The sequence below is a fragment of the Rousettus aegyptiacus genome, unplaced genomic scaffold (genome assembly GCF_014176215.1).
Source record: "Rousettus aegyptiacus isolate mRouAeg1 unplaced genomic scaffold, mRouAeg1.p scaffold_m13_p_15, whole genome shotgun sequence".
Lineage (NCBI taxonomy): Eukaryota > Metazoa > Chordata > Mammalia > Chiroptera > Pteropodidae > Rousettus > Rousettus aegyptiacus.
In genome coordinates this window covers 46,422,860-46,448,497 of record NW_023416290.1, presented here as the reverse complement: position 1 = coordinate 46,448,497, position 25,638 = coordinate 46,422,860, and the positions used below count along the sequence as shown (strand labels likewise).

Sequence of the window (25,638 nt, the reverse complement as noted above, 5' to 3'; positions counted from 1 at the left end):
CTTGCCATTTAGATTTAAAAAGAAGCTGGATTTATACTTTACTGCTCACCTCCAAATAAACTGCAGATGAATTGAAGCTCTAAACCTAAAGTGAATAAAACTATACATTCCAGAATAAAATACGAATGCTTCATTTTAGTATCTCGGTAGTGCATAGAACCTACAAGTCTAAAAGTAAAAGATAGACATACTTGACTATGTAAAAATAATTGTATGGTAAAAATGCCATAAACGAGTCAAAAACCCAGTTTTGAATCTCCAAGAGGACAAATCTGCAGTGCAAGTTGAAACGAATACAGCAGCCTTCACAGAGGACGAGTCTCAGTTTGGAACCAGCTCAGCTTGAACTGATTATTTTGAGGTGCCGCTCGCTCCCTTAAACGGCAGTCGGGAGTCAGGAGACCCAAGAAGAATTTCCCAATTCTTGTGAAGATTTGGAGGCAAAAATCAGAGTTTATGTGTGAACGAGGTAGAGGTTTATGATAAACGACCCATGCTTCTGTTGGCGCTCATAAAAATCAGCAGACAGGTTGAGCCTGAAGTAGAACACTTCTCATCAAAACTCATAACTCATGACTCCTAAAAAGATATCCAAACGGGAAAATGGTATATTCTCAATTGGTTAAAGTGATTTGCAAGAAATAAAGGCAAGTTCTCTTGGGGGGATGGGGGGGGGGACCTATAATACTTTCTACCCATTTCTGAATCCTCCCCCCCCCCAGTATTGGCAAAGCATTCATATTATAAATGTTTGGAAAACTGGGCAAAATATAGAAGGAAATGTACTTAGGTGCTGGATACTAAGAGCAGGGATAGTCACAAGGCGAGCCCCATGTTAGATTGACCTCTCCGAAGGGACAGTTCCCTGACTGTGGCACAGCAAGTTGGGGTCCAAGCAGGGCACAGTGTTCTCAGTGAACGGAGGGAGCAGAGGAAAGTTTTCTGGAGCCAGGAAGCAGCTGGCATCTGTGGAACTTTGACATTGGAAAAAGAAATGATGCGGGTGGGGAACCAGAGGTCATTTCTCCGTCCCTGAACGACAGCCTGGCTGCCGAGGCCCAGGCAGCTCCTCCCCGACGCTTGTCAGAGAATGGCCGATTGAGAGAAGGACAGGGGTACTGGCGCGTGAGCAATTCTGGAGGAGAATGGAGACCTGACCCCAGCAGAAATGAGAGCCCACGTTAATACTTCTTTGATACTCAAGGTCTCCAGCTTAGACACAAGAAAGGCCTTACCTTTGGGTAAGAAATATGACATGGAGTAAATTCTGTAGTAGCTCTTACCCCAACAAAGTTTAAAATTATCCCTTGAAAGGAATTTTAAAGGAAACAGGTTAGATGCAGGGCTTTACCAAAATGTAACTGGGGAAATATTAGGGTTTCTACACATTTACAGCATCATACATCCAAGGCTACAAAAGCTCAGAATGAATAGCCTGTAACAGAATTAAAATTTGATATAAAAATCAAACCATATTTTGGCTGTCATGGATGGTATTGCAATGAGAATGGGGTGCAGATGTCTCTTTGAGAAAGAGATTTCATTTTCTTTGGATGTATACATAGCAGTGGGTTTGCTGGATCATACGGTAGGTAGTTCTATTTTTGGTTTCTTGAGGAATCTCTATGCTGTTTTCCATAATGTAAGTGTCCACAAATGGATGAATGGATAAAGAAAATCTAACACACACACACACACACACACACACACACACACACACACACACACACACTCTCTCTCTCTCTCTCTCTCTCTCTCTTTCTCTCTCCCCCCCCCCAAAATTGAATGTATTCAGCCATAAAAAAGAAAGAAATCCGGATATTTGAGACAACGTAGATGAAGCTGAAGGGCATTAGGCTAAGTGAAATAAGCCAGACAGAGAAAGAGAATTACTGTATAACATCAAGTATATGTGAAATCTAAAAAATAAAGTCAGATTCATAGAAACAGAGTGTGTAGTGGTGTTTGCCAGGGGCTGGGGGTTGGGAAAAAGGAGAGACGTTGGTAAAAGATCATAAACTTTGTTATAACATGAATAAATTCTGAGGATGTAATGTATACCATGATGACTATAATACTATATTGAATATTTAGAATTCGCCAAAAGATTAGATCTTAAGTGTTCTCGCCAAAAATAAAAAAATGTTTAAAGGTAAAAAATAAACACCCCCCCCCCCCAAATAAACCGAAACAAAACATATTGATGTCTAGATCTCACCCCAGAATTCTGATTTAGTTGATCTGGGGTGTGACTTCAGCATAGGGAATTTTAACAGTTCCCTAGTCAATTCTAATGTGTAGCCAAGTTTGAGAACTGCTGATAAAAGAATATTATTTTTAACCCATTTCCCATTTGTCTGGAGAATACTCGCCAGCAGTGCTTGTGGCCGCAGTGTTCACCCCGAGATAACTCGAGGGTCACAGTCCTAAGCTTAACCCCAAAGTTTGCCACAAAATATCTCACGCCTATTATTATTTTTGCATCGCTCTAAATATGTCTATAGTCTTTAGAAACAAATGACATTCTATTTATAGCATTCTGTTTTTAGTAGTGGTATTTCCATTCACAAAATTTTCAAATCTGAAAATGTCAAATCCTGGAAATGTATCCTACACATGATGTTAACACCCTTCTCAAACAGTCGTTAGCTGAAGGTTCATTTGACGAATCCAATTTATGTATACATTTCTGTTACATTAGGATTAGAGACAAGTTCTGTTTGGAAGTAACTCTAAGAACAGTTTTTATATATTATTTTCACATTGAAAACCAGTCAGATTTCCCGCATTCTCAAAGAGCATGTTTATGTAAAATTAAATTAACGGTGGCAGCAAGCTGCACTTTTTTTCCTCAACAGGAAACGGGTTAAATACTCAAAAGGCTAGAAGTCTAAATATGGCATACTGCGTTGTATTTTATATCAGTACTGCTATATTTGAACAGTTTTTCATATTAAAATGCTCATGATGACTACCACTAAATTGCATAGAACATTATTTTTTCACTTCAGTGACAAATCACCTGGAAAACTTGTTAACTATGCACATCTTTAGACCCCACCTCAGAGATTCCGATTCAGTACATTTGTGGTAAATCCAAAAATCTGCATTTTTAAAAGGGCTCCTAAGTGATTTTTTTAAAAAGTTAAAACAGGTTTAGGTAGCTCTTACAAGAATCACACCATTTGGTGATCTTGTGATTTAGTGTCATAGAATAAGACCTCAACGTACTGAGAAAATAAGGTTTACGCTTTCTATGTAAATTTTCTAGCAGTTCTTGGTATGCAGATTGCACATTGACAACCATAAGAGTTTTTTGAAAAAAGTACGCCTCAGTGCATTTCTACATTTACTGGTGTAAATGCATTCATGCACAGTGCACCCCTATGTAAAAATACGAACTTAAACGGTATTAACTTAAATCTACTAATTCTAATTCTTTAAGTTTAAAAAGTATGAAAGAATTTAAGACGGCTACCATGTTAAAAGATGTATATACCTCTAGAATACCTTTCAATTTGGCCTTTAAAAACTCACTCCTTGATCCATTAATGTTTTAAAAGAATAGAAAAAAAATCTTAGAGCATCCAGTTGTGTTGGACAGACTTAAGAACACTCAGGATTACAAACTCTTTGAGCTTTAGGACAAGCACACATTTTATTTTAAGGTTGAAAGACTCCTCTGTCTAGCTTAAACTTCCTTGGGAATTTAAGAAAATGAATTACTCAAACTGGAGCTACATCAAAATGTCAAGTTAACACATTTTGGCTTGTAATGGCGCCAAGGGATATAATGTCTAAACGATCAGGGCCTTAGGTTTCCAAATCATGTTAAAGATAATGTCATTACTGGGATGTTGGTGCTTTCATTCTTTGTTTCCCTCTGCTCTTTCCTATCTGTGCTTTAACTCAGGCAGACCAAGACCTGACATGATCACATTGCAGTTAATTGAAACAGCTACAAGGACAGAGAAAGCCAACAGCCGCAAAGAAAAAATGTCAACACAAAAGTACACATAATTCAGAAAAATTAAAATGAACAGTTTTCTCATAATAGTGATGCATCTGGTTTTCTGTAAACTTTCCTTGGGCTTCTGAGAGACAGTGTTATAACCAAGAACATCAGTGGACTGGTTGCCACTGTTAATGTTTTTCTTGCAAATGTTTCTGGTTGGTGCCCTTTCTTCTAATTATGTTTGTTTGCTGGTCTGGAGCGTTTCCATGCCTCCCACACCCCGTTGCTGGCCACAGAGATGGGCTGGTACTGTAGGTTTACGTCAGGCTAATCACAGTACCCATTTACACAACAGTTGGTCCAAAGGTTGGTTATGAGACTCAGGCTGTGTTAAGCAGGGTCCATTTGTGTTCTCAGTGTAGAGTAGGAGAAGCAGCCCAGCGTCTGGGGCCCGTGGAAGGCCGTCTTTCCCACAGTTTAGAGAAAGCCTATCTGCAGTAAGAATGGGGCGGAGAGAGCAGCAGAAATTAGGGCATAGAGAATGCTGGGGCGTTAATCTTGGTTCCAGTTCCTGCAGCCTTTCTTTGATTCTGTGAGCTCTTCTCCAACAGCCTTTCTTGCTCCGGGAACTAACGAATCCCCCTTTTGGCTTAAGCCATCTCGAATTGGGTTCCTAACATTCATAACTAAAATTCTAACATAGAATGTAAAAATCAGCTAATCCCACCTACCATTTTAGACGAGAAAACTGAGATTAACTTGCCCAAGGCCACCCATCCTGATTGAATTTTCTTTGCTCTTCAATCTATTGGCATGCTCTCTGTCAAGAAAAAGCTGAAGCTTTGAGTTAGTGGGGTCCATGTGTTTAATAACCCTGAACACATAATTGGTCCCAGGTAGACTTGAGTGACTCAGTCAACCAGTGTCGGTTCTAAGCGCTGAGAACATCCCCCCACCCCCCAGAATTTGGGGCTACGGCTCTATAGCTGAATGTAGCTGCATTGATTATTGCTCTACAGTAGAGATACTCTCTATAGACTGAAGGCCCAAAAGATGTAATTTCAACATTCCCTTCCAAGAGTTTAGTTTGTGACATCTTGAATGATCTAAGGAGTTGAGTGTAACAATTAAAACAACATATTACTCAGCTGTTAAAAAAAAAAATGCTACCATTTGCAATGACATGAATGGACCTAGAGGTTATTATGCTGAGTGAAATAAGTCAGAAAAAGATAAATACCATGATTTCACGTCAATGCGGAATCTAAGGAACAAAAAGAACAAACTAATCAAAAGCAGACTCACAAATACAGAGGAGAGTTTGGTGATGGCCATAGGAGAGAAGGGTTGGGGGCTTGGAGAATGGGGTGAAGGATTAAAGATGAATTAGTAGTTGATAGACGGTCACGGGGACGGGGAGCATGGCATAGGGGAATGCAGTTAGCGTTAATGTACTGGCTAAGTGGAGAGCCTGAGAAAGAGCCACTGAGGGATCATTTTACAAACTATACACATGTCTAATCAATGTACTGTATACTTGAAACTAATAATAAAATTAAATTTAAATAAAAATTTAAAGGGAAAAGGAAAAAACAAAAAAAAAAGTAGGTTAAAACATTTTTTATAACTGCTTTAGATGTTCAGTACCCACTCAGTGATAGTAACCAGCAACCTACCGTGCATAGTAGTGAACACCTGTTATAATCTTGCCTGTCTGGTTGGTGATAGGCTGAAAAACTGTAATACCCTCAGATACTGCAGACTGCTGGGGTTCTTGGTCCTGATTCTTCTCGCTGCCATAGCTTCACATAGCTTTACCTTCTGTCTTGTAACTACAGTGCTACCACTGTGGCAGTTGACTCCGCCGTCCAACAAGCACTGGGCTAGCTCAGGAGAGCTTGCTCTGATGGAGGCGCAGGTAGAGAGCCCAGAGATGCCCGCGTAGTTTGGCCTGTCTTCTTGTTATAGGTGGGACTCTGTATAACTTAGAATGAAGTTTTGCCTATTTTTTTGAATAGGCATGTGCTATAAAATTCCAAAGGTACCAAATGGTATACAACTCTCCATATCCCTTCCCCAGAGGAAGCCATTTCTTGTGTGACACTGGTTTTCTGTGTAACCTGCCAGAGAAACTATCCATATACAATAGTCAAGTAGCAGTCTCCCTTAAGAGAGCCAGAACCCAGGCCAGACAGGTAAGGGCTTCTGGTTCAGGCTGGAAAAGTCCTTCCTGAGAAGAATCCGACTCCCTTACTTGAGGATATTTTATTTATTATCTGAGAGACCAGCTCCTGTAGATCTATAAAGAGGACTGTTTACCAACTACAAGTCTATGAAAGCGCTTGTTATACAGAGCTATCTCATTCAAAACCCTTAAAAAATATATTGTTTCCAAAATGTATGAGAGTACAGTGTAACTAGAAAATCAGTCAGGTGATTGCTTCTTGGCCTAAAGCAGGTAGCAGATAAGCACACCATTGTGATTTCAGTTTGTGCCACCCTCAAATTATGTTTCCCTCCTTTTAGAGACAGATCCTTCCAATTAAGACCAAACACTCAACGAACATAAAAGTGACTTTCATCTACTTAGAGCAACTAACTGTTTTCTCATTTTAATTTGTTTGGGACTCAGACTGAATTTAAAAAATTGAGCTGAAATGGTAACTTATATGTTTAATTTCAATCCGTTTGTATCACAGATGGATATTTTCATATGCAAAAATGTTTAAACCTTTAATTTTCTCCTAAAAATGTAATGAAATGAGCAAAACAAACACTGATGAAATTTAAAAATTTGCAAAACTTATTTTGCTTTTATAAAACAATTACTCAATTCATGAAGATTAAGCAAAACACAAACCTTATCAAAGTTTATTACAATAATCTTTCACAGAATCAAGAGCTTAAAAAAAAAATCTTCCAATGAATACTTTAATGTAAAACCATGTAAAAATAGGAACTTTAATTCTAGTGACTAGAATACAAACAGATAAATAAGCTTCAAAGGGGAAAAAAAATACTTGAGGGAAAAAAATAGTATAACATGTGCAAAGCAGGAAATATAAATATCAGTTTAGTTCCTCATTGCCAACATGGCATTTATATCCCAGATGAGATTTCGTAATTGATCCATAATTTGCTTCAGCTGTTGATTCTTCTGTTTGAGTTTCTGTAGAAACAAAAGAATTTATCAAAAATGAAATACAGACCATGAAGTTAGAAGATTAAAATGTCGTAGTTAGGATTCTAATGATCCAGACAGAAATTAAGTAAATATTTCCTTCAGGCAGAGGGTCTCAATCCTTTTCTGGTCACACATGCTCACTAAAAGGCTTACTGAATTCAGCAGCTCGCAGAGGCCCATGGCACCAGCCCCCACCCGCCTTTACTGTTCCACTTCCACCGTCAAAGAAAATAAGCTAAATACGTAATCGTTATAAAACCTAAATATGTAGGTCTTCAAAGAGGCAGTGTAACAAATGGTCAAGAGCACAATCTCTAAACCAGATTCTCTGGGTTTATGCTCAGCTCCTTCACTAACTCAGTGTGTGACGTTGGCCAAATTACTTGCCTGTCTGTGCCTCAGGTTCCACATCAGGATAATGGGGATAATAACAACCTACCTCATAATTGTTATTATTACGATTAAAAGATTTCATTCCTATAAAGTGTTAGAACTGTGCCTGGCATATAAGTAAGCATTCAGCAGATGTCATCGGTAGGCACAGGACATCAGCCATCAATATAGAAAATACAGTATAATAAAGATGCAATGCCTGTTGCAATTGGTCTTTCAAAATGTGGCAGAAGTCACTGCCCACGCATGAACCGATCTACTTCTGATTCTAAAAACTGAAGACAAACAGCACAGTCCAGGATCTAACCGTCTTCACAGCTGCGATTTGCTGGGTGCCCTGACTGCACGTGGCACATGTCTCTGTATCTATAAAGGGTTTCTACTAGACCACAGTCTATTAATGTGGCAAATGTCTGCTTAGGTAAAACAAGGTAAAAATGAGAACGTGTGGTCAAAGCGTTACTGGCTATTGTAATAATAATCACTATTCTTCAGTAACCTTTGGGAAGTATTACATTTGGAAATTTAATTACATTTAATTAGATAATTTTAAAGATACTATATTAAAATACTTCCAGATAAAGGAGTACATGCACATTATAAAGAAGCCAAACAATCTTAATTTTGATCTCGTTAAAGAGAAAACCAGGATTAAGTAAATTGCTCATATTACTTTTATCTAGTTAGAGAAGTAATAGGAAGTAAGTGGCTAAAAGGTAAGACTAAGAAATTCTTATTGGAAAATGAAAAGATTTACAGACACTTTAATGTTTAATATGAAATTTAATTCATATTTGAAAAGAGAACACAACACATATAAAACATATGGCCATATAGCGTACAGGGCATGTGTACAGTATATAGTACCATAAAGCTCACTTTAACATAATTTGTTGGGAAAAGATACTATCAGCATTTTAGTTAGTCTCCTTGTTTAGTTTTCAGGTGGCCTAACATCTAAGTGCTGTTATAAGTATGTGATAGTTTTTCAAGCAATTGTGTGTATTATCTAACCAAATGGACCCAGATAACTGGGTGAGCTGACAAATGATTGGATGACCAGTACCAAGCCTATAGTCTTTTTCATCCAGAGACCAAGAAATTGACACTTCTGCCAGCAACGAAGGGTAGCATGAAAACAGAAGACTATAAGAATAAAGGGACTATACTGGGAGGCTAGACACCTCGGTCCCACTTCTGACTTTGCCTCTAACTTGCTGTTGATCATACACAAGTTCCTTATCCTCAGTTTTCTTGTCTATGAAATGGGATTATACAATCTATTAGGCCCTTGCCAATCCTATATCCTGGACTCCCATACATAAGATGACAATCAGTTGCAGAGACGTGATGAAAACCAGTAAGTTTAGTGAACTAATTACTGGCTTCAAAGTGGTTCAAAGTCAGCTGCCTTTTACCAGAGCCATCGCTTCCCCTGCTGTGGGAGACTTCACCTACCAAGATTCCTCTCTGAATTTTTCAGAAGGGAAGTGGAGAAGAGCTACTGAGTAAGAACAAAAGGAAGAGAAAGAATGCAAATTGATTTTTTTAAAAACCTTATTTGGGTCAGCCGCTCTGACGTATTTTGCATGTTAACACTTTTAAAGTCTTCAGAACTTGTCATTGGAGCAGAATTCTGACATGGTAACACATTTTGTTCCATAAATATTGGCACTGGGTTAGACATTGTAAGGGAGAAAAATGAATACGAAATAATCCCTTCCTTGAAGAAATTCAGCATGAAGGAGAAGGAAGATAATGCCCAGATGACTAGACTGTAACGTGGTAAGGCAGATGGCAGAGGAAAAAATATCAGATGCTGTGGAGCCCCAAAACATAGAGATGCCACCACTGGTAGGGGCAGCAAACAAGGTAAATATTTTTAGGGGTGTCTAGGAAAGTTGGGTGAGCAAAGGGTGAAAGGAGGATGAATTTAGGACTAGTAGTGGGCAATGAGACCTATAAAAATTCTTGAAGAAATGTGGTTTAACCTGTAACGAAAAAAGTTAACTGGTCAGGTACGCGGGATGGATTCTCCGAAAGAACTTCAGTGGTGACACATCTATGTCCACGGAAAAGAGACAAAGGGAGGATTTAAATTTTGAGAACAGTTGAAAATCATTCAAAGGCCAAGTCGGGTGAAATAAGCTCAGTGATCACATTTTCAGTATAAATTAAGAAGTCATTAGAAATGATAAAATTATATTCTTGGGTAGTTAAAGATAAGACTTTAAAACAGGGTACAGATGGCTGCCATAGTGCTTGCATCACTGGAATAAATGCACACCTTACCAATATGACTACTTTCAAGAATACTCATTTAGAAATATCAATTCTGATATACTTGTTTTAAAAAAATAGCCTAATTCTTAAAAAATGTAAGAGAACTAAAAAATGTAGGATATTTTCAAGGTAATATTCAAGTCTAGGCAACAGTAAAACAAATTTTAGGTAGATCGTAAGGCAGTCGGGTAGTTTTTCTCAAAGATGTCAGAAAGTTTTTAAAAAATCAACATATAAATACCTAGAGCCAAAACACATGAAACTATCAACAGCAAAGCTGACAGTTGTGCTTATTAGTGGTTAAATTGTAAATAAATTTTCATGACGTGATACAGAACTTACTATATACAACCTTGCCACTGATTGATTTTAACAGAGGTTGACAGCTGCTATTATCAAAATCCATCAGCTGTGCCTAATTTGTTACATTAACAGGTGAATGTGTGAGTAGATACTTAAAAAACAGGGTTGTGCTAAGTCATGCCATGTAATTTAATAGTCATACAAGGTCTGTGACAATTGGTTAAAAATGTTTTAATTTCTAAATGCATGAACTGAGTTATATGTCAACTCTATAAAAAACTATCCGCATTCCTCTTTTGATTTCATTTTAGCATCAACAGAATAGTTTTAAGCAAAATAGAATTCATTCTGTTCTTAAAACATAATCTCAAACAGGTGTTCATCCTTTACTTGGGTATTAGGACTTATGGATTCCAGAATATGAAAAGAAAAAGTATTTAAATAAGCCAAAAATCAATGGCTGAAACTAAGCCGTTCTGTCACCTGATAATTTACATCAAATACTGACCACAAACTTTGTGCCCCAAAGTTTCACGGTACTATGGTAGGCATAGGTAGTACATAGATTGTTATAAACCAGACCGACCATGTAGATTAAATATTAAACACTTCGTCAATATGTTCTATATGATTTCAAGCACACAGTAATATAGTAATATTTTGAAAATGACTGAATGAGGGTCAACTGAGGGGTACATAAAGCTACTTATGTTATGTAGTTTATTTAGAATAAAAAGAAACAAAATATGCATTGTAATAACATTCTGAATATTTTTGACTGAATGCCAAGAATCTAATTTTATTACTGATTGCTTAGGCCCATAAAACAACTTATTCATTAAATACAAGCAAAGGCCAATATATTAAAAACATGGTCCAACATTTTTGTTTTTGTAAATACCTACCACAACGTGAAAAGGGTGCTACTTTACTCCCATTAGAGACCTGTGTCCTCAAGTAAGAAACCTACCCATGCCCGTGAAATGTGCAGTGGTGGACAACACATCCTACTGGTCACGGGAGACAGACCAACCCTGAGAACAGAGCAGGTACCGAAATATCTGAATATTTTAATAGGTAATGGAAAAAAGATATAAAAAGCCAAATCAAAAAGCTTCCCAAGAGCCTACAAGAGAAAAAAAAAAAACAAACAGCCAAAAAATAAATTTCCTGGCAATTATTTTCAAGCATGTTCTTTTTTTGTTTTCCAGTTAAATATGGTCTGTTAGTATTAAAAAAACTTATGGCTATTATGAAAAATTATTCATTTTAATATTTTATAGCAAATTATGGATGTGCATTACTAGCTAAGATTGCTATGAACCATAAAGTCCTCCTGCTACTGCCTAATAACTATTTAAAAAATTTTGCATGATAAGAAAGAATGGATTAAAATAAGAGACAAAATATAAAAATGAAAGATTATAGATATTTATAAGTAGTTTAAAACTGAATCAAATCAATGAATTTACACTTATTTTTAATATCTATGTGGTTATATGTCAGGGCAACATTTTACTGTCTGTAGGCAGCTATTAAAAATAAACATATTTTTCACAAATACATTCTTATGCATGTTATTAAAGCGGAAAAAAATATCAATCATGAGCTTACTCAGTGTTTTAAAGATTTTCAATTATATGTTTTAATCTTATATTCTAGAAGGGAGGTACAAAGTTTGAAGAAGTTGGAGGAAAAAAATAAATGTTAGTAGCACTAATTATACGTAATTGTTAGCATCTAGAATATGTTGCATTCAATTTACATATATTATTAAGGAATGAGTTGTAAACTTCTTTGGGTTAAAAAAAGCCAATTTTCCACATACAAGTAAAATTATATTGTTTTTGTCCTTTTCTGTCTTGCTTATTTCACTTAGCATAATACTCTCAACAGGATCTATCCATGTTGTCACAAATAACAGTATTTCATCTTTTTTATGGTTGAGTAGTATTCCGCTGTAAATAAGTACTGCATCTTTTTTATCCAGTCATCCATCAGTGGACACTTAGGTTGTTTCCACGTCTTGACGATTGTAAATAACGCTACAATGAACGTAAGGGTATGTATATATTCATGAATAATTGTTTTAATATTTTGGGGGAAAATACCCAGAAGAATTGCTGGATCATATGGTACCTCTAGTCTTAATTTTTGGAGAAACCTCCATACTCTTTTCCGTAGTGGCTGTACTGACTTTTATTCCCACCAACAAGGTACGAGGGTTCCCTTTTCTCCATGTCCTCTCTACCACTTGTTATTTCTTGTCCTTTCAACAGTAGCCATTCTAACAGGTGTGAGGTGCTATCTCATTGTGGTTTTGATCTGTATTTCCCTAATAGCCAGTGATATTGAACATCTTTTCATATATCTGTTGGCCATCTGTGTGTCTCCATTGGAAGTGTCTATTCAGCTCCTCTGCTAACTGTATTGTTTTCTTGTTCTTGTGTGAATTCTTTATATAGTTGAGATATTAACCCATTATCGGAAGCATCGATTGTAGGTATCTTCTCCAATTTGGTTGGTTGCCTTTTTGTTTTGTTGATGGTTTCTTTTGCTGTGCAGAAGCTTTTTAGTTTGATGTAGTCCCATTCATTTATTTTTGCTTTTACTTGCCTTGCCTTTGGGGTCAAGTTTACAAAAATCCCTAAGACCAGGTCTATAGTTTAGTGCCTGTGCTTTCTTCTACTTATTTTATTGTTTCAAGTATTACATGCATACCTTTAATCCATCTTGAGTTAATTTTTGTGTATGGTAAAAGATAATAGTCTAGTTTCATTCTTTTGCATGTGGCTGTCCAGTTTTACCCATTTATTGAAGAGACTTTCCTTTATCTATCGCATGTTCTTGGCTCTTCTGTTGAAAATTAGTTGACCATATGTGTGTGGGTTGAATTCTGGGCTCTCAGTTCTGCTCCAATGGTCTGTGTGTGTTCTTCTCCAATCACATGCTGTTTTGATTAGCTCTGTAGTATAGTTTGGAGTCAGGGAGTGTGATACCTCTGGCTTTGTTCTTTTTAATTAGCATTGCTTTGACTAGTCATGGTCTTCTGTGTTTCCATAAAAATTTGAGGCTTCTTTGGTTCTACTTCTTTGAAAAATGACAGTGGAATACTGATAGGGGTTGCATTAAACCGGGAGATTGCTTTAGTTAGTAACCTGGAGATTGCTTTAGGTAGTATGGACATTTTAGCAGTTCTTCCAATCTGTGAACATAGAATATCTTTCTATTTCCATGTGTGTTCTGAAATTTCAAAAGCGTCTCGTAGTTTTCAGTGTTCAGCTCCTTCACCTTCTCTAAGTTTAATCCCAGGTATTTTAATCTTATTGTTGTGATTATAAATGATATTGTTTTCTTCATTTCTCTTTCTGAGATTTCGTTGTTAGTATATAGAAATACAACAGATTTTCATATATTGATTTTATATCCTGCGACTTTACTATTTATTGTTTCTAATAATTTTTTGGTAGTAAGATTTTTTTTTTTTATTTCACACTGTCAAGTATTACCATATTCTGATTATATGATATACCTTTTAAAAATAATCAAAAACAAGTTATGTCTAAGCCATCGAATTGGATAAAAAGACGAACTTAGAGAAATCAAGTTAAATATAACATGTTCAGAAAAATTTTTTCTGAATTTACATGTTTTTATTTAAATATAAAATATTCTATGGTAGAGAACAAACTATATATCACATGTAGACTCTGAAATTAAAATTATTACAATGGTTTTATTTATATATATTTCATTATATTTTTTAAAAAGTTCTTATTACAGAGAAAAAAAATAAACACAACATCTATTGTGACTTAACACACAGATTGTCAATAGAAAAATAATACTTTTTAATAAATGAATGCCTCATCTCTGGATTACCCAACATCATTTATTCTTCATGATCTATATTAAATGTTCCCCATCCCCATCTCATCCCCTACTAATTTCCTACTGAGTTCTTTATGCTCATTCATTACTGTCAAATTTGCTGGAAATAGTCTTCTAATTTGCATTTCTCCTTTCAAAAAAACAAAAATAAAGTTTTATTTTATAGAATCTACCCATCTTTTTTCTTTCTCTTTAGTTTTGATATACATTTTTCTTTTAATTTTTCAGTATTTTGTTCTGTAGGTCTTATTTTCAACTCTGAAATTCATTTTGATATATGAAATAAAAGCAAGTTTAATTTTCTCCCAAAGTTTCTATTTTTAAAGACTAATTTTCCACACAATCCCTCTTCTGTCATATTAAATTCCCATAAACAACAGGGAGACTACTTTTCTGGCTATTTTACTAATTGGTCTATTCTTGTGTCAGTATTTCAAAATTATTGTTTTTAAACTATGCTTCATATTATGTTTTAATTATTAAAACAAAGAGTGCTGTTTTATTACTTTTAACAGTATTTTCTTTCATATTTTAGTATACTCTGAAGAAAAAAATTCCCATCTGCATTTTATTTGGATTTGTTTTTTGATTGGTATTGCACTAACATCTCATTTTTGTGTACTTTCAAGAGAATGCCTATTTGGATTTGGATTGTTACTAGATTATAAAATAAGACTGTCAATTTTAAGAGCATTTACTGGTGACACAAGAATTTTATATATACTTTTAATTATTTAAAACCTCTTTTATTTATCTTAAGTTTAGTCACATGTGTCACTGAGTTAATTCTTAACTACTTAATATTTGTTGTTGCATTTGTGAATAGGATCTTACAACCTAATTGGTTTAAGCATTATAAGGACAGTATCAATCTTAAGCCTTTTTATCACTCTTATTGATTCTAGTTGTTCATCAACTGAGTTTCTTTGAGTTTAACAAGCTTGAGTTATACTATTATGTACAAGCTTAACCAGCTTTTATATAATATTATAATACCTGTTTCCTAAAGTTTATTTGTTTCTTATCTTTTTGTACTGTCTATAACTTCTAAAATAATATTAAACATAGTGGTGTAAGGCATCTTATTTTATGCCTGAAAAAAGTATGAAAAATGTTGGCACTTTATCAGAAATAAAAAGACTAAAAAAAAAAAAAATCTTAATAGTTTTAAATGTTCTTTATAAAATCAGCAACATTTAAATTTTATTAAATGTCTTTTATATATGAGAAAAACAATTTTTCCAACCTAATCCAATGATACTATGTATTATATATGTGTACTGAATTATCCTCATATACCTCAGAAAATGCTCTCTGTGGTGGATTGTTAATACCCTGCTGAATTCTATTAATTGGAATTAAAATTTCAAGAGAGGATGGGGTGAGGGGGTGGGATTCGTACATCAAAGTATGAATTTAGTCGTTTTATTTATTGTGCTGTTGGTTAGGTTTTGGTAAGCCAGGGCTATGTTTCCATCACAGGATAAACTGACAGCTTTCCCTATTACACTGATTTCATGAGAACTATCTTGACATCTTCTGTGAAGTACTGAAAGTATTCAGCCAAGAAATACATTTGATTTCAGAACTGTTTTGGGTGGGAGAAGAGGGTAAGGTAATGCTTTGATAACTCTCACAAATTTCTTATTCAGGTGTTGAGACATTCACATTTTGTATTTGTAAATTTTTATAATTTCTTGCTCCAAATATGCTGTAAGCTAGAAAGCTAGAATTTTTCCTAGAAAAGAAGAATGTAAGTGGGTTGTGACGGAGTGCCTGTGAAGCTTTTCTAAGAGCTTTACCACATGAATCCTGTGATATCTCTTCTGACTACTCACATGGCATTTCTGCTTACCTTTTAGTTCTTGGTTATACTCTACATGAATTAAATTTGCCACAGAAACCACTTCAGGTAATTCTATAATTCAAATTATGTTTTGAGTTACATTAGACTTCCTTGTCAATTTTATCAATAATTGTGAAATATAAAAATGTACAGACTAGTAACTCACTTTATTTACTTCAGCAATTTCTCGCCGCTCTTCAGTAGCAAAACGAGCTGGGCCAGCCCGATCATCATTCTTTGAGCCATCATCTTCCACATATGGAATAAGTTGCTGAGAATGATAAACAAAAGTTAAAGGTCAAACATGATATAAAATTTTCAGTTACACTGGTACAGATGAGTCAGATTAAGGTCAATTTTTATACTTCTAATAGTATAAAAATACATTTTAATTTAGTTGATAGTCCAAAATAATAGTGTTAGTGCATTTTAGTGCATTCTGTACACTAGATTTTCAGGTTTCTTTTGGCAACACTACTTGTCACATTCCATTAAGTAACAGCCTACTCATTCAATCAGTAAATATTTAATTGCCAGACACTGGGTAGCACATTGCAAAAATGACAAATAAGATGTGATTCCCACACCTAAGAAATCCATAGTCCAGTGAGAAAGAAAGGAACTTCATGGATGTGCATTATTATATAAATGTCATTTACTTGCTATCCAGAGTGGCAGTGTCTATGCGAATTCCTAGATATCTTCTTTTAGTTTGAGGAAAGTGTTTTTTTGTTTGTTTGTTTGTTTAGGAGAAAAATATATTATATAGCAATAAAACTTCTGGCAGAATTATAATTAAATATGCAGAGTTTGTGATAAAGTCTATTTGATGAAGCCCCTTGTGGATATGACAGACTTCAGGAATCACCGTCTCAACGTTACCAATGCAGAAACTGGTATAACCAGGAATCGTCTAATCAAACTTCTTCAAATTCTTGGGACAAATATAAACCTATCCACATCCATAACCACTCTTTCCATTCTTCTCTCCTGATGCAGAGCTGTCCTTCCTAAAGGTGATTAGTATCTATTCCTGTGTGCTGAGATTCCTTTGCCCTCCCTGTCTTCATTATTTATCCCCTCCCCTCCAACCTTTCCCTACTGTTTTCTTCATTATCTAAATATGTTCCAGTCTCTCCCATTTGGAGGAAAACAAAAAACAAAAAACAAAACAAAACAAAAAAAAACAAAAAAAACCCTTGACTCCATCTCTCCTTCCATCTACTGCTTTCCTCTCTCGCTTTTTACCTAAGCTGCTTGAAAGATGGATATCCACTTGTCGGCTCTAGTTCCTTATTTCCTGTTTAAATCTTCAATCCACTGTGATCTGACTTCCGGCTGCTACCATTTCGCTGAAGTTCTGCTCAAATGTACCGACAGTTTTCTTCCAGCGAAGTCTACTGGATGGTTTTCATTCCTGATTTTCCTTGACTTCTCTGCAGCACATGACAATGTCAACCCTATCTTTTCCCACATATCTGACTGCTTTTCAAGTAGTTTTGAGTTTACTCCTTCTCTGTTCATCCCTTACATGGTGATTACTCAAAAAAGAAGCACTGACCACACGAAAACTGTTCTTTGTATGTAGTGTGAAAACATCCACACCTTCCCAGCTTCCTTTGGTGGCAGAGATATAACTTGCCAACAGGAAAGGGCCATTTATAAAAATATATACCTAATTAACTAAAATATATCTATAATCCAAGGTTAAATTTTAAAAAGCCATTTGAAAACTAGAATGATTCCACTAAATAATAATGAAAACATAACTTTTATCTGTAAAGAACTTACATGAAAACCATTTAAAAAAATATTTTATAATACTGTTAAAACTTACTAAAAACTGTGCATGCATTTAATTAAAAGGAGACACAGACAACCCTCTCCTTTCAACAATAAAAATTCCCTAATAAGCCTGGATGTTAAAATCTATAAGAATTTATTAACATGAAAATACAGAACTCATTATACACATGTATATCTTTTCATATTCTCTAGTCAGAAATAAAACTGATATAATTTAAAACCTAGAAATATTGCAAAAATAGGAGAAAGTGAGAAGGGAAAAAGTTACAAATGTTTAGAGACTGTCCTACATCTTGGATTCATCCTCCCTCTACCACTTAAACTTGCCTCTGCGGGAATGGGGTCCATCCCGCCGCAGTTCTCATTGCATTTGTCATACACCAGTCTCAGCTTCCGGAAGAGAATGGAAAGTTGCCGAAGATGATCCTGGAGCTTTGTTAACCGATCTTGATATGTTCCAGTATGGTACGTGACACCATTTGGCAGCTTATCGGGCAAAACAAAACAGTAAACATATAAAGTAATGAAAATCAAGTTTTTCCATAAGCTAGCAAACAATTTTTAAGTATTGCATAAAAGCAAATTGTTCCTCACAGTTTGATCAAGTGCAATTTTGAGAATTTAAGAGTAATACACATTCATTTCTTAGCTCCTGAGCATACTGTTTCAGTGTTATAAAATGGACCTAGAAAAAATTCGTGATAAGCCCCTCTGATGAGGTGAAATACCTTTCCCCTCTAATTTTTGAAGTAGAACTTTAAAGAGAATGTACAATTTTAATATTACTAAAGACAGCAAGCTGCTGGACTCAACAAAGAAGTTAAAAATAAAATACAATTTTTAAAAAGGAAAGAAATGACAGGACATTTCAGCAGAAGAAAAGTAGTAGTATGCTGCTCCTGTTGTAAAATTTTATCAAAATACCTAAACTCTGATAAGATAAGTAAGATGTTCTAGGCACACATTAAAATATAAAGCTGTCACCAAAAGCTTTACTTTAAAAGGAATATATGGCAGGAGATATAGGGGAAAATCAATCTGAACTTGAACATCATTAATAAATTACTACAGTAACTGCTGTGATCAGAACTCTGTCTTTTCAATGCTTATGCATTTTTAATTCAGGAATTTAATAAAAGCCAAATTTATGTACTGAAATGATGACAAAATCACAGATAAATGGGAAGTGACTATTATTTATCTAGAACTTATAACTAACTAAATACCTTTTATGCCTTGCTGAAGCTCATGAACAAAATCTTCCTTTCTCTGTACATCCTTATAGTTAGTTTACTCCCACAATCTGATCTGTGAAGTCATCTTACTGTTAGCAATAACAACATTTGCACCATGTTTTCTGGTATACGAGGCACTTCCATTATAAGCACTAACTCAGGGATTAAAGTAACAAAACTATTGTGTAATAGCTAGATCAGTCCAGTCTTTCTAAACTTCAGTTCATTATTTTTTCCTTTTTAAACAGATGAAGTAGAAATGAATACAAAGAAAGTATATAAAACAATGGAAAAAAAGAAAACAGGACACACTACCATTATAAAAAGATAAAACTATAAACATGAAAAAAGACTCAAAGGGCTTATTAATATATATAGTTGATTAAAGATATACTAGGGCGATAGGCTTAATTTATTTTCTGTTGTTCTCACTTCCAAATTTCCTATAATGTAATGGTGTATAAGATAAGGAGGTGGATCTAAACTTATTTGAAATGAGATATTGTTAGGATTTTCAGACATTATCAAGCATTAGAACAATCTGAGGACCATACCTCAAAGAAATGTGATAAATAGCACAGGCTGTAATAATTGAAACAGTTTAAAGGGGAATCATTAAAAGTTCACCACCCAACACAATGTAGAGTTTCTCCACTTAAGCTTTCCAACTGATGATGACCTTTCACAGACTGACAATCAGAGGAACATTTCAAAGGAGCCCTACTTTCTTGTTTGGGTGAGAATGAGGGCTATAATGATTGTATCTTCCATAAAGGAGCACTCTGTGCCTTTATTATGTATGGCATTTACTACATTTAATACTGTGTCCATATTTTCTACTTAGTGAAGACTGGAACTTACATTTGTATCACTGTATTTAGTACACTACACACAAACAGAGGTTTTAAAGTATAGTCTGAGTTATTTTACTTTTGAGTTATTTTACCCATAAATCTATACTTAAAATTCACTTTAGAAGTGTGTGTATTATAAAAGAACTCTTAGTAAATCTTTTCCTAAAGGAAAACAAAAATCCTTTTGAAATGCAAAGAATTACCCTCCTCAAATTCACCTACTTAGTAAGTCTGGGTATTAGTTTTCATATACAACATCAGCTTCTCAAAGACAGGAACAACTAATTCATTCAAAAAATTATCCACTTTCCACGTGTGAAGCTCGGTTCTAGAAACATGGGAGACAGAGTTCCTATACCACAGAGTAGGAGACGTGTTAGTGCTTAAGACCCCTAGGTGTGCACTGGTGTAGATGTTTAGCTGTAAGTTTGTGACCATACCCCTAGACACTAAAAAGGCATTCAACTAAATATAACCTCCATTCTTAAATATAAAACTCTTGAGACACAGTCCCCAACATGATAAAAATACATTTATCTCAGTTAAAAAAGGTCAGCACCATGAATAATGTGGAAACATTAAAAGCATTCTCACTGAATTCAGGGACAAAACAAGACGTCTGCTGAGACCACTAACGCCACCAGTACACACTGTTCTGGGGCACTGGCCAATGCATCAGGGGGAACACGGAAAAAAAGATGAGACATTAAAGAGGAAGTGGTATAACCATCGCTACAAGTGAGATGACAAAGTGCTGCTATCAAAAGAACCCAAGAAAGAGGTGGGCACAAAATATAGACAAAACAATAGCTTTGCTTTCATATATAAAAATAAACAAAAGAAAATGAGAAAGGAAAAAGACCCAATTTACACTAGTTGCAACAATCAGGTATCTAGGAATAAACTTTAAAAATTCCAAGATAAAAAGGAAAACTTAAAATACTCAGATATTCTTAGTTAAGACTCACATAATACTGATGTCAGATCTGAGTTAAATGAACCCATTAAAAACATGAATAGGTTTTTCTCAGAACTAAATAAGCTGATTCTAAAAGTACATGTGGAAAAATACACTAGCAAGAATAGCCAGGGCAAAAATGAAGAATAAGTGTAAAGACAGTGTATAGTCTCAATAAATATGTTTAGCATTATTACATAAGAGGCAGCTATGTGGAATAGGACATCCAGAAATAGATTCATTCGGTAGCATATGAAATCAATGGGGGAGGAAATGAATTATTCAATCAACCTTTTGGAAGAAGTAAGGCTAGGATCATATCTCATTCATTCTAGGATAAATCCCATATAGATCAAATTTTTAACTGTAAAATGGAAACAAACAAATATACATGATTTAGAAATATATGAAGACATACTCAAACTCATTCAGACTGGGAAAATGTAAATAAAATGCTTAAAGATCCAAAAATATAACTTACTGTGTTAGAGCCCAGTTGTTGGTCAGGACATGGTAGCATAAATTGGTACAAACCCCATGCAGGGCAATTCATCAAAATATATCTAATTATAGAAGCACATAGCTATTTCTAAGAACTTATCCTGCAGGTATACTTGTGCATTTATGTAGGAAGTTATTTGCTGCAGCACAATAGCTGGAGATTAAAAGCAACCTAAATGTCTTTTAGTAGAGAACTGGTTAAATAAATTACATCTCCATGTAGTGAATTATTATACACTTTAAAAGGAGGGGGAAGTACTCTCTGTATGGATATGAATAAACTCCAAAATATACCAAATAAAAAAAAAGCAAGGTGCAAAACACTGTGTATAACATAGTACTATCTGTGCAAAAGGGAAGAAAATAAAAGACTATACATATACGTTTGTTTAAATGTGCATAGAATATCTATATTTGGAAGGATACGCTAGAAAAGTAATAAAAATCATTAACAATCACTGCCTGTAGAGAGGGGTTAGATAGCAGATAGGGATGGGAAGGAGAATGTTCACCGTAATGTCTTTTTTAATTTCTGAATTCGGAATGTATTATATATTCAAAAAAGTGTTTAAAGATGCAAAGAATTGTAAATAGAACCAAAGCAAGACTTTCCTACGCAGATAGGGAGGGGAGAAGAATATTCACTGTACTGTTCCTACACAGGGAGTCTTACTCTGGGATCTAGAGCCTCGGGGAGACATCCAGTAAACCACCCCCTCTCAAAATTTTATTCAGAATACACAAATATGCATTTTTCTCAGGAGAGTGTCTGTAGTTTTCACTTGATTCCCAAGAGGCTAAAGGACACCTAATAAATAAGGACCCACTTCTCTAAAACAAATGCTTAGCAGTAATCTCAGCAGTTGGTATTTCCTCTTTCTTGATTAGTAATATAGAAGATAATTTTAAAAATCTGAACACTTTAAAAAATGTATTAGTAAATAAATTACATGTAGTCCTGTTTGTACCTACCCCTACTTCTAGCTTTCTGGAAATGAAGAAACACTCTGTTGTTTCTTTTTTAACCAATTATTATATGCCCCAAAGGGTCTTAGATGAGTTAAACCACAGAACTCACTTAAGAGCCACAAAGAAATAACTACCATAGTCTGCTACAAATTGGTTTTGAATATATGTCCACATGTAATCTAGTTATTGATAATACTTTTTGGAAAATGTTTAGTTCTTTCTGTGCAGGTCACGGATGTTTATTATATCTCTTTTAATACTAAAAATTGTTTAACAGCAAATTAGTATTATAAAAAGGTTAACAGGAAGGATCACTAGTCAGGTGTGATGTTGGGTAAATTCTCTCTTTAAGTCTCGGTTTCCTTAACTGTAAAATAAGGATAACAAGATTTCTCAGAACGTCTCTTAGGACAGTGCACATGGCCAAGGAAAGCACTTGTCAAATACTAGCTAGTATTCTGGTCCTAATTCAGTACTTTGCATGCAGCATGTTAAAAATAAAGGAATACATTTCAATTTGCTGTTGGAAATCTACTTACGTGGAAGGCAGGGTTAAGTTATATTTGGATTTTCGAATGCATGGGTTGTAGGCACCCTTAACTCTCATGCTGTTCAAGCATCAATTGTATTTGCTAAATTCTGAGATCATTTAATCCATACTTTAATCATTTTAGATATTAATCTTTTAAATATTGCCAAAGATGTCATATCTTCTCTTAAATTCTCTTTGTATTGTTTCACACTGACTTGTTAACATGGTCTTAAAAAGACTTCTATAGAACTGAATTACTTTTAAAATCAGGGGAGAAAAATCCCAAGAACTTTAAAAAAGAAGGCAATAAATCACATGCTTTAGTGCACCTGCAGAAATAAGTATTGTAAAAGTGTGAAGACATGATTGCAAATTTACCCTAGCATTGACTAACTCTGGGCAAGTCACTTTACCTCTCTGAACCGCAAACTCCTCATCCATAAAACAAAAATGATATCCACATCACGAAGGAGTAACATGAGCAAGCATCAAAAATGGGTTAGCGAAATCGTCCTGGAACAACTGTATCCAAATGCAAAACAAAATGTACTTGGATCCATACCTATCATTATATTAAAAAAATTAATGTAGGTTATAGACCTCAATGTGAAACCTAAAACTATAAAACTTCTAGAAGAAAACACATTAGAAAAATCTCTGTTGCCTTCAGTTAGATACAATTTCTTAGGTACGACACCAAAAGCAAAATCTGGAAAAGGACAAATCAATAAATTGGATTCCATCAAAATTTAAAAAGTCTGTTCTTCAAAAGGCAACGTGAACGAATAAGACAAGCCACAGACTTGGAGAAAGTATCTGCCGAGCCAAGCCAAGCCAAGCCAAACAAAACAAAAACTCCGACAAAAACAAATGTTGAGAAGGATGAGGAGAAACTAGAATCCTCAAACATTGCTGATGAGAATGTAAAAGAGTGCAGCCACTTTGGAAAGCTTTCTTAAATTGTTAAACATCTACCATATGACGCAGAAATTCCACTGCTAGGTATCTGTCTATGCAAGATAACTGAAATATATGTTCACAAAATCATTTGCAAGGGAACATTCACAGCAGCATTTTTATAATGGCTCGAAAGTAGAAACAACCCAAATGTCCATCAACACAAATTGTGATATATTCATTCAGTGGCACACTATACAGCAATAAAAGGAATTAACTATTTATACATGCTGAGTAAAAGAAGCAGACAAAAACAGACTACATAGTGAATGATTCCATTTACATGAATCTCTAGAAAGTGCAAACTAATTTATGGTGCCATTTCGAAAGCAAATTAAAGTTTGTGGATAGAAGGCTGGAAGTAAAGATTTCAAAGGAGCATGAAGAAACTTTTTGGGGTGATCGATGATGGTTTCACAAGTATATACATAAGTGAAAAATTTTTTTAAATGCATTTTATTGAATGCCACTTATACCAAAATAAAGCTGTTTAACAAAAATGGTTAACAGGATCTGAAGTCTTCAAATCCTTAGACGCACAGAAAGTATTTTGCTGGTAAAATTAGATTAAAGTTAATCAAAAGCGGAGTGCGGCCCACGTGTACCTTGAAAGGTACAAGAGTGCCTAGTAACTACAGAACCCGTTCGAGTCTAGAAAATGTGGCTTCAATGGTCCCGAAATCCGGTCTGGAAAACACCTTTACATCGCAGACTCTTGGGGACATACACAACATTAAAGGACACTCCTGAATGTACTTAAGGGTTGCCCAGAGCAGCCCCGCTGACGCCTAGAGGTCCCACGTAACGACTAAACAAGCGCCCCTTTCCGCCCTAGAAGCATCCCGCTTTCTCTACGCACGCTCAAGAGCGGCGTCCGCCCTCCTTCCCACCTGCATGTTCCTCAAGAGCTGGAAGATCTCCATGGTGCGGTACACGATGTCCTGGACTGTCTCCTGCCCAATCCGGCAGAGCGAGGCGGTGTTGACCTCCCGGGCGGCCTGCTGAGCCTGGGGCCCGGCAAAGGGCCCGGACGCCATCCCCGACGCCGCCAGCGGAGGGGTGGACATGGTGCAGCTGCGGCCTCAGGCCGGCGGAGCCGGATAAGGGGTTTCAGGGGTCTGCCGGGCGTTGCTGCGGACCCCGGCTTGTGCAGAAGCTGGTGAGACACGGGCGGCCTGATTTCAAAACAGCGCCCGTGACTTCCGCCCGCCGTGACGTAACGCGTCATTTTGACGTCAAGGACACCTCCCACTCGGCGGACCCTGGGAACTGTCTCGGCGCAAAGACGGCTGGGATTGGGCCGGGCGCCCAGGAGGGCGGGATGGACGGGTTGAGTAGCCAATCACCAGCTGCACTCCAGCCAGAGGCGGTGTTGTGCGTAGTGGGCTTTCGCAGAGTTCGTTTCGCAGATTCTCAGCCTTTCCTTAGAATTCCTGTTAGAACTCCTTTATGTTCATTTTCTCGCTGAGCTTTTTCTCTTAACAAGCCTTAACAAGAGGGTTGTAGTTTTAGGAGGCTGGCTCAGATAGAGTGGCTTGACTTGTTTAGTCGCATACAACTTGCAACTGGTAACCTGCGATTTGAATTTTGGAAACGAAATTCCTGATCTTGCATGCTTCCCTGTGACCTGATACAGACAACCGAATTGCTTTTAGTCCCTGCTCAAATGTCGGTTCATTCAAGACGTTTTCTGATCACTCAAAGTATTAACACTACACACACTCCCCTGTGTTCTACATAATTTTCGGTTTGTTTACTTTCTGACTTATCCTCACCTTATACACACACTAGTATGCAAACTCCGTAAAAATAGATACTGTGTCTATTTTTTCATTTATTGTATTCTCAACGTTCAGTGATTGACACATAGAAGGTGTTCAATAAATGCATGTTGAGCGGTATTATAAATGTAAGAAAAATTAAAGCCATTCTTCCATCTACCTCTTACTGCTCATTTTCAAAGGGGACAGA

At 35.8% G+C, this 25,638-nt stretch overlaps 1 protein-coding gene and 1 long non-coding RNA gene across 2 annotated transcripts in view; one reads left to right on the top strand and one right to left on the bottom strand.

The window, feature by feature from the left end:
• Positions 1–25,638, top strand: part of LOC107507154 — a 275,445-nt gene that overhangs the window by 14,009 nt on the left and 235,798 nt on the right. The window lies entirely within an intron of this gene.
• Positions 6,799–24,888, bottom strand: MED30 (mediator complex subunit 30). The gene is made up of 4 exons (XM_016138181.2): positions 24,558–24,888; positions 17,989–18,147; positions 16,022–16,126; positions 6,799–7,124 (listed from the first exon to the last, which is right to left on the bottom strand). Exons 1-4 carry the CDS (start codon positions 24,732–24,734, stop codon positions 7,029–7,031), a joined length of 537 nt encoding a protein of 178 aa, XP_015993667.1. The 5' UTR covers positions 24,735–24,888; the 3' UTR covers positions 6,799–7,028.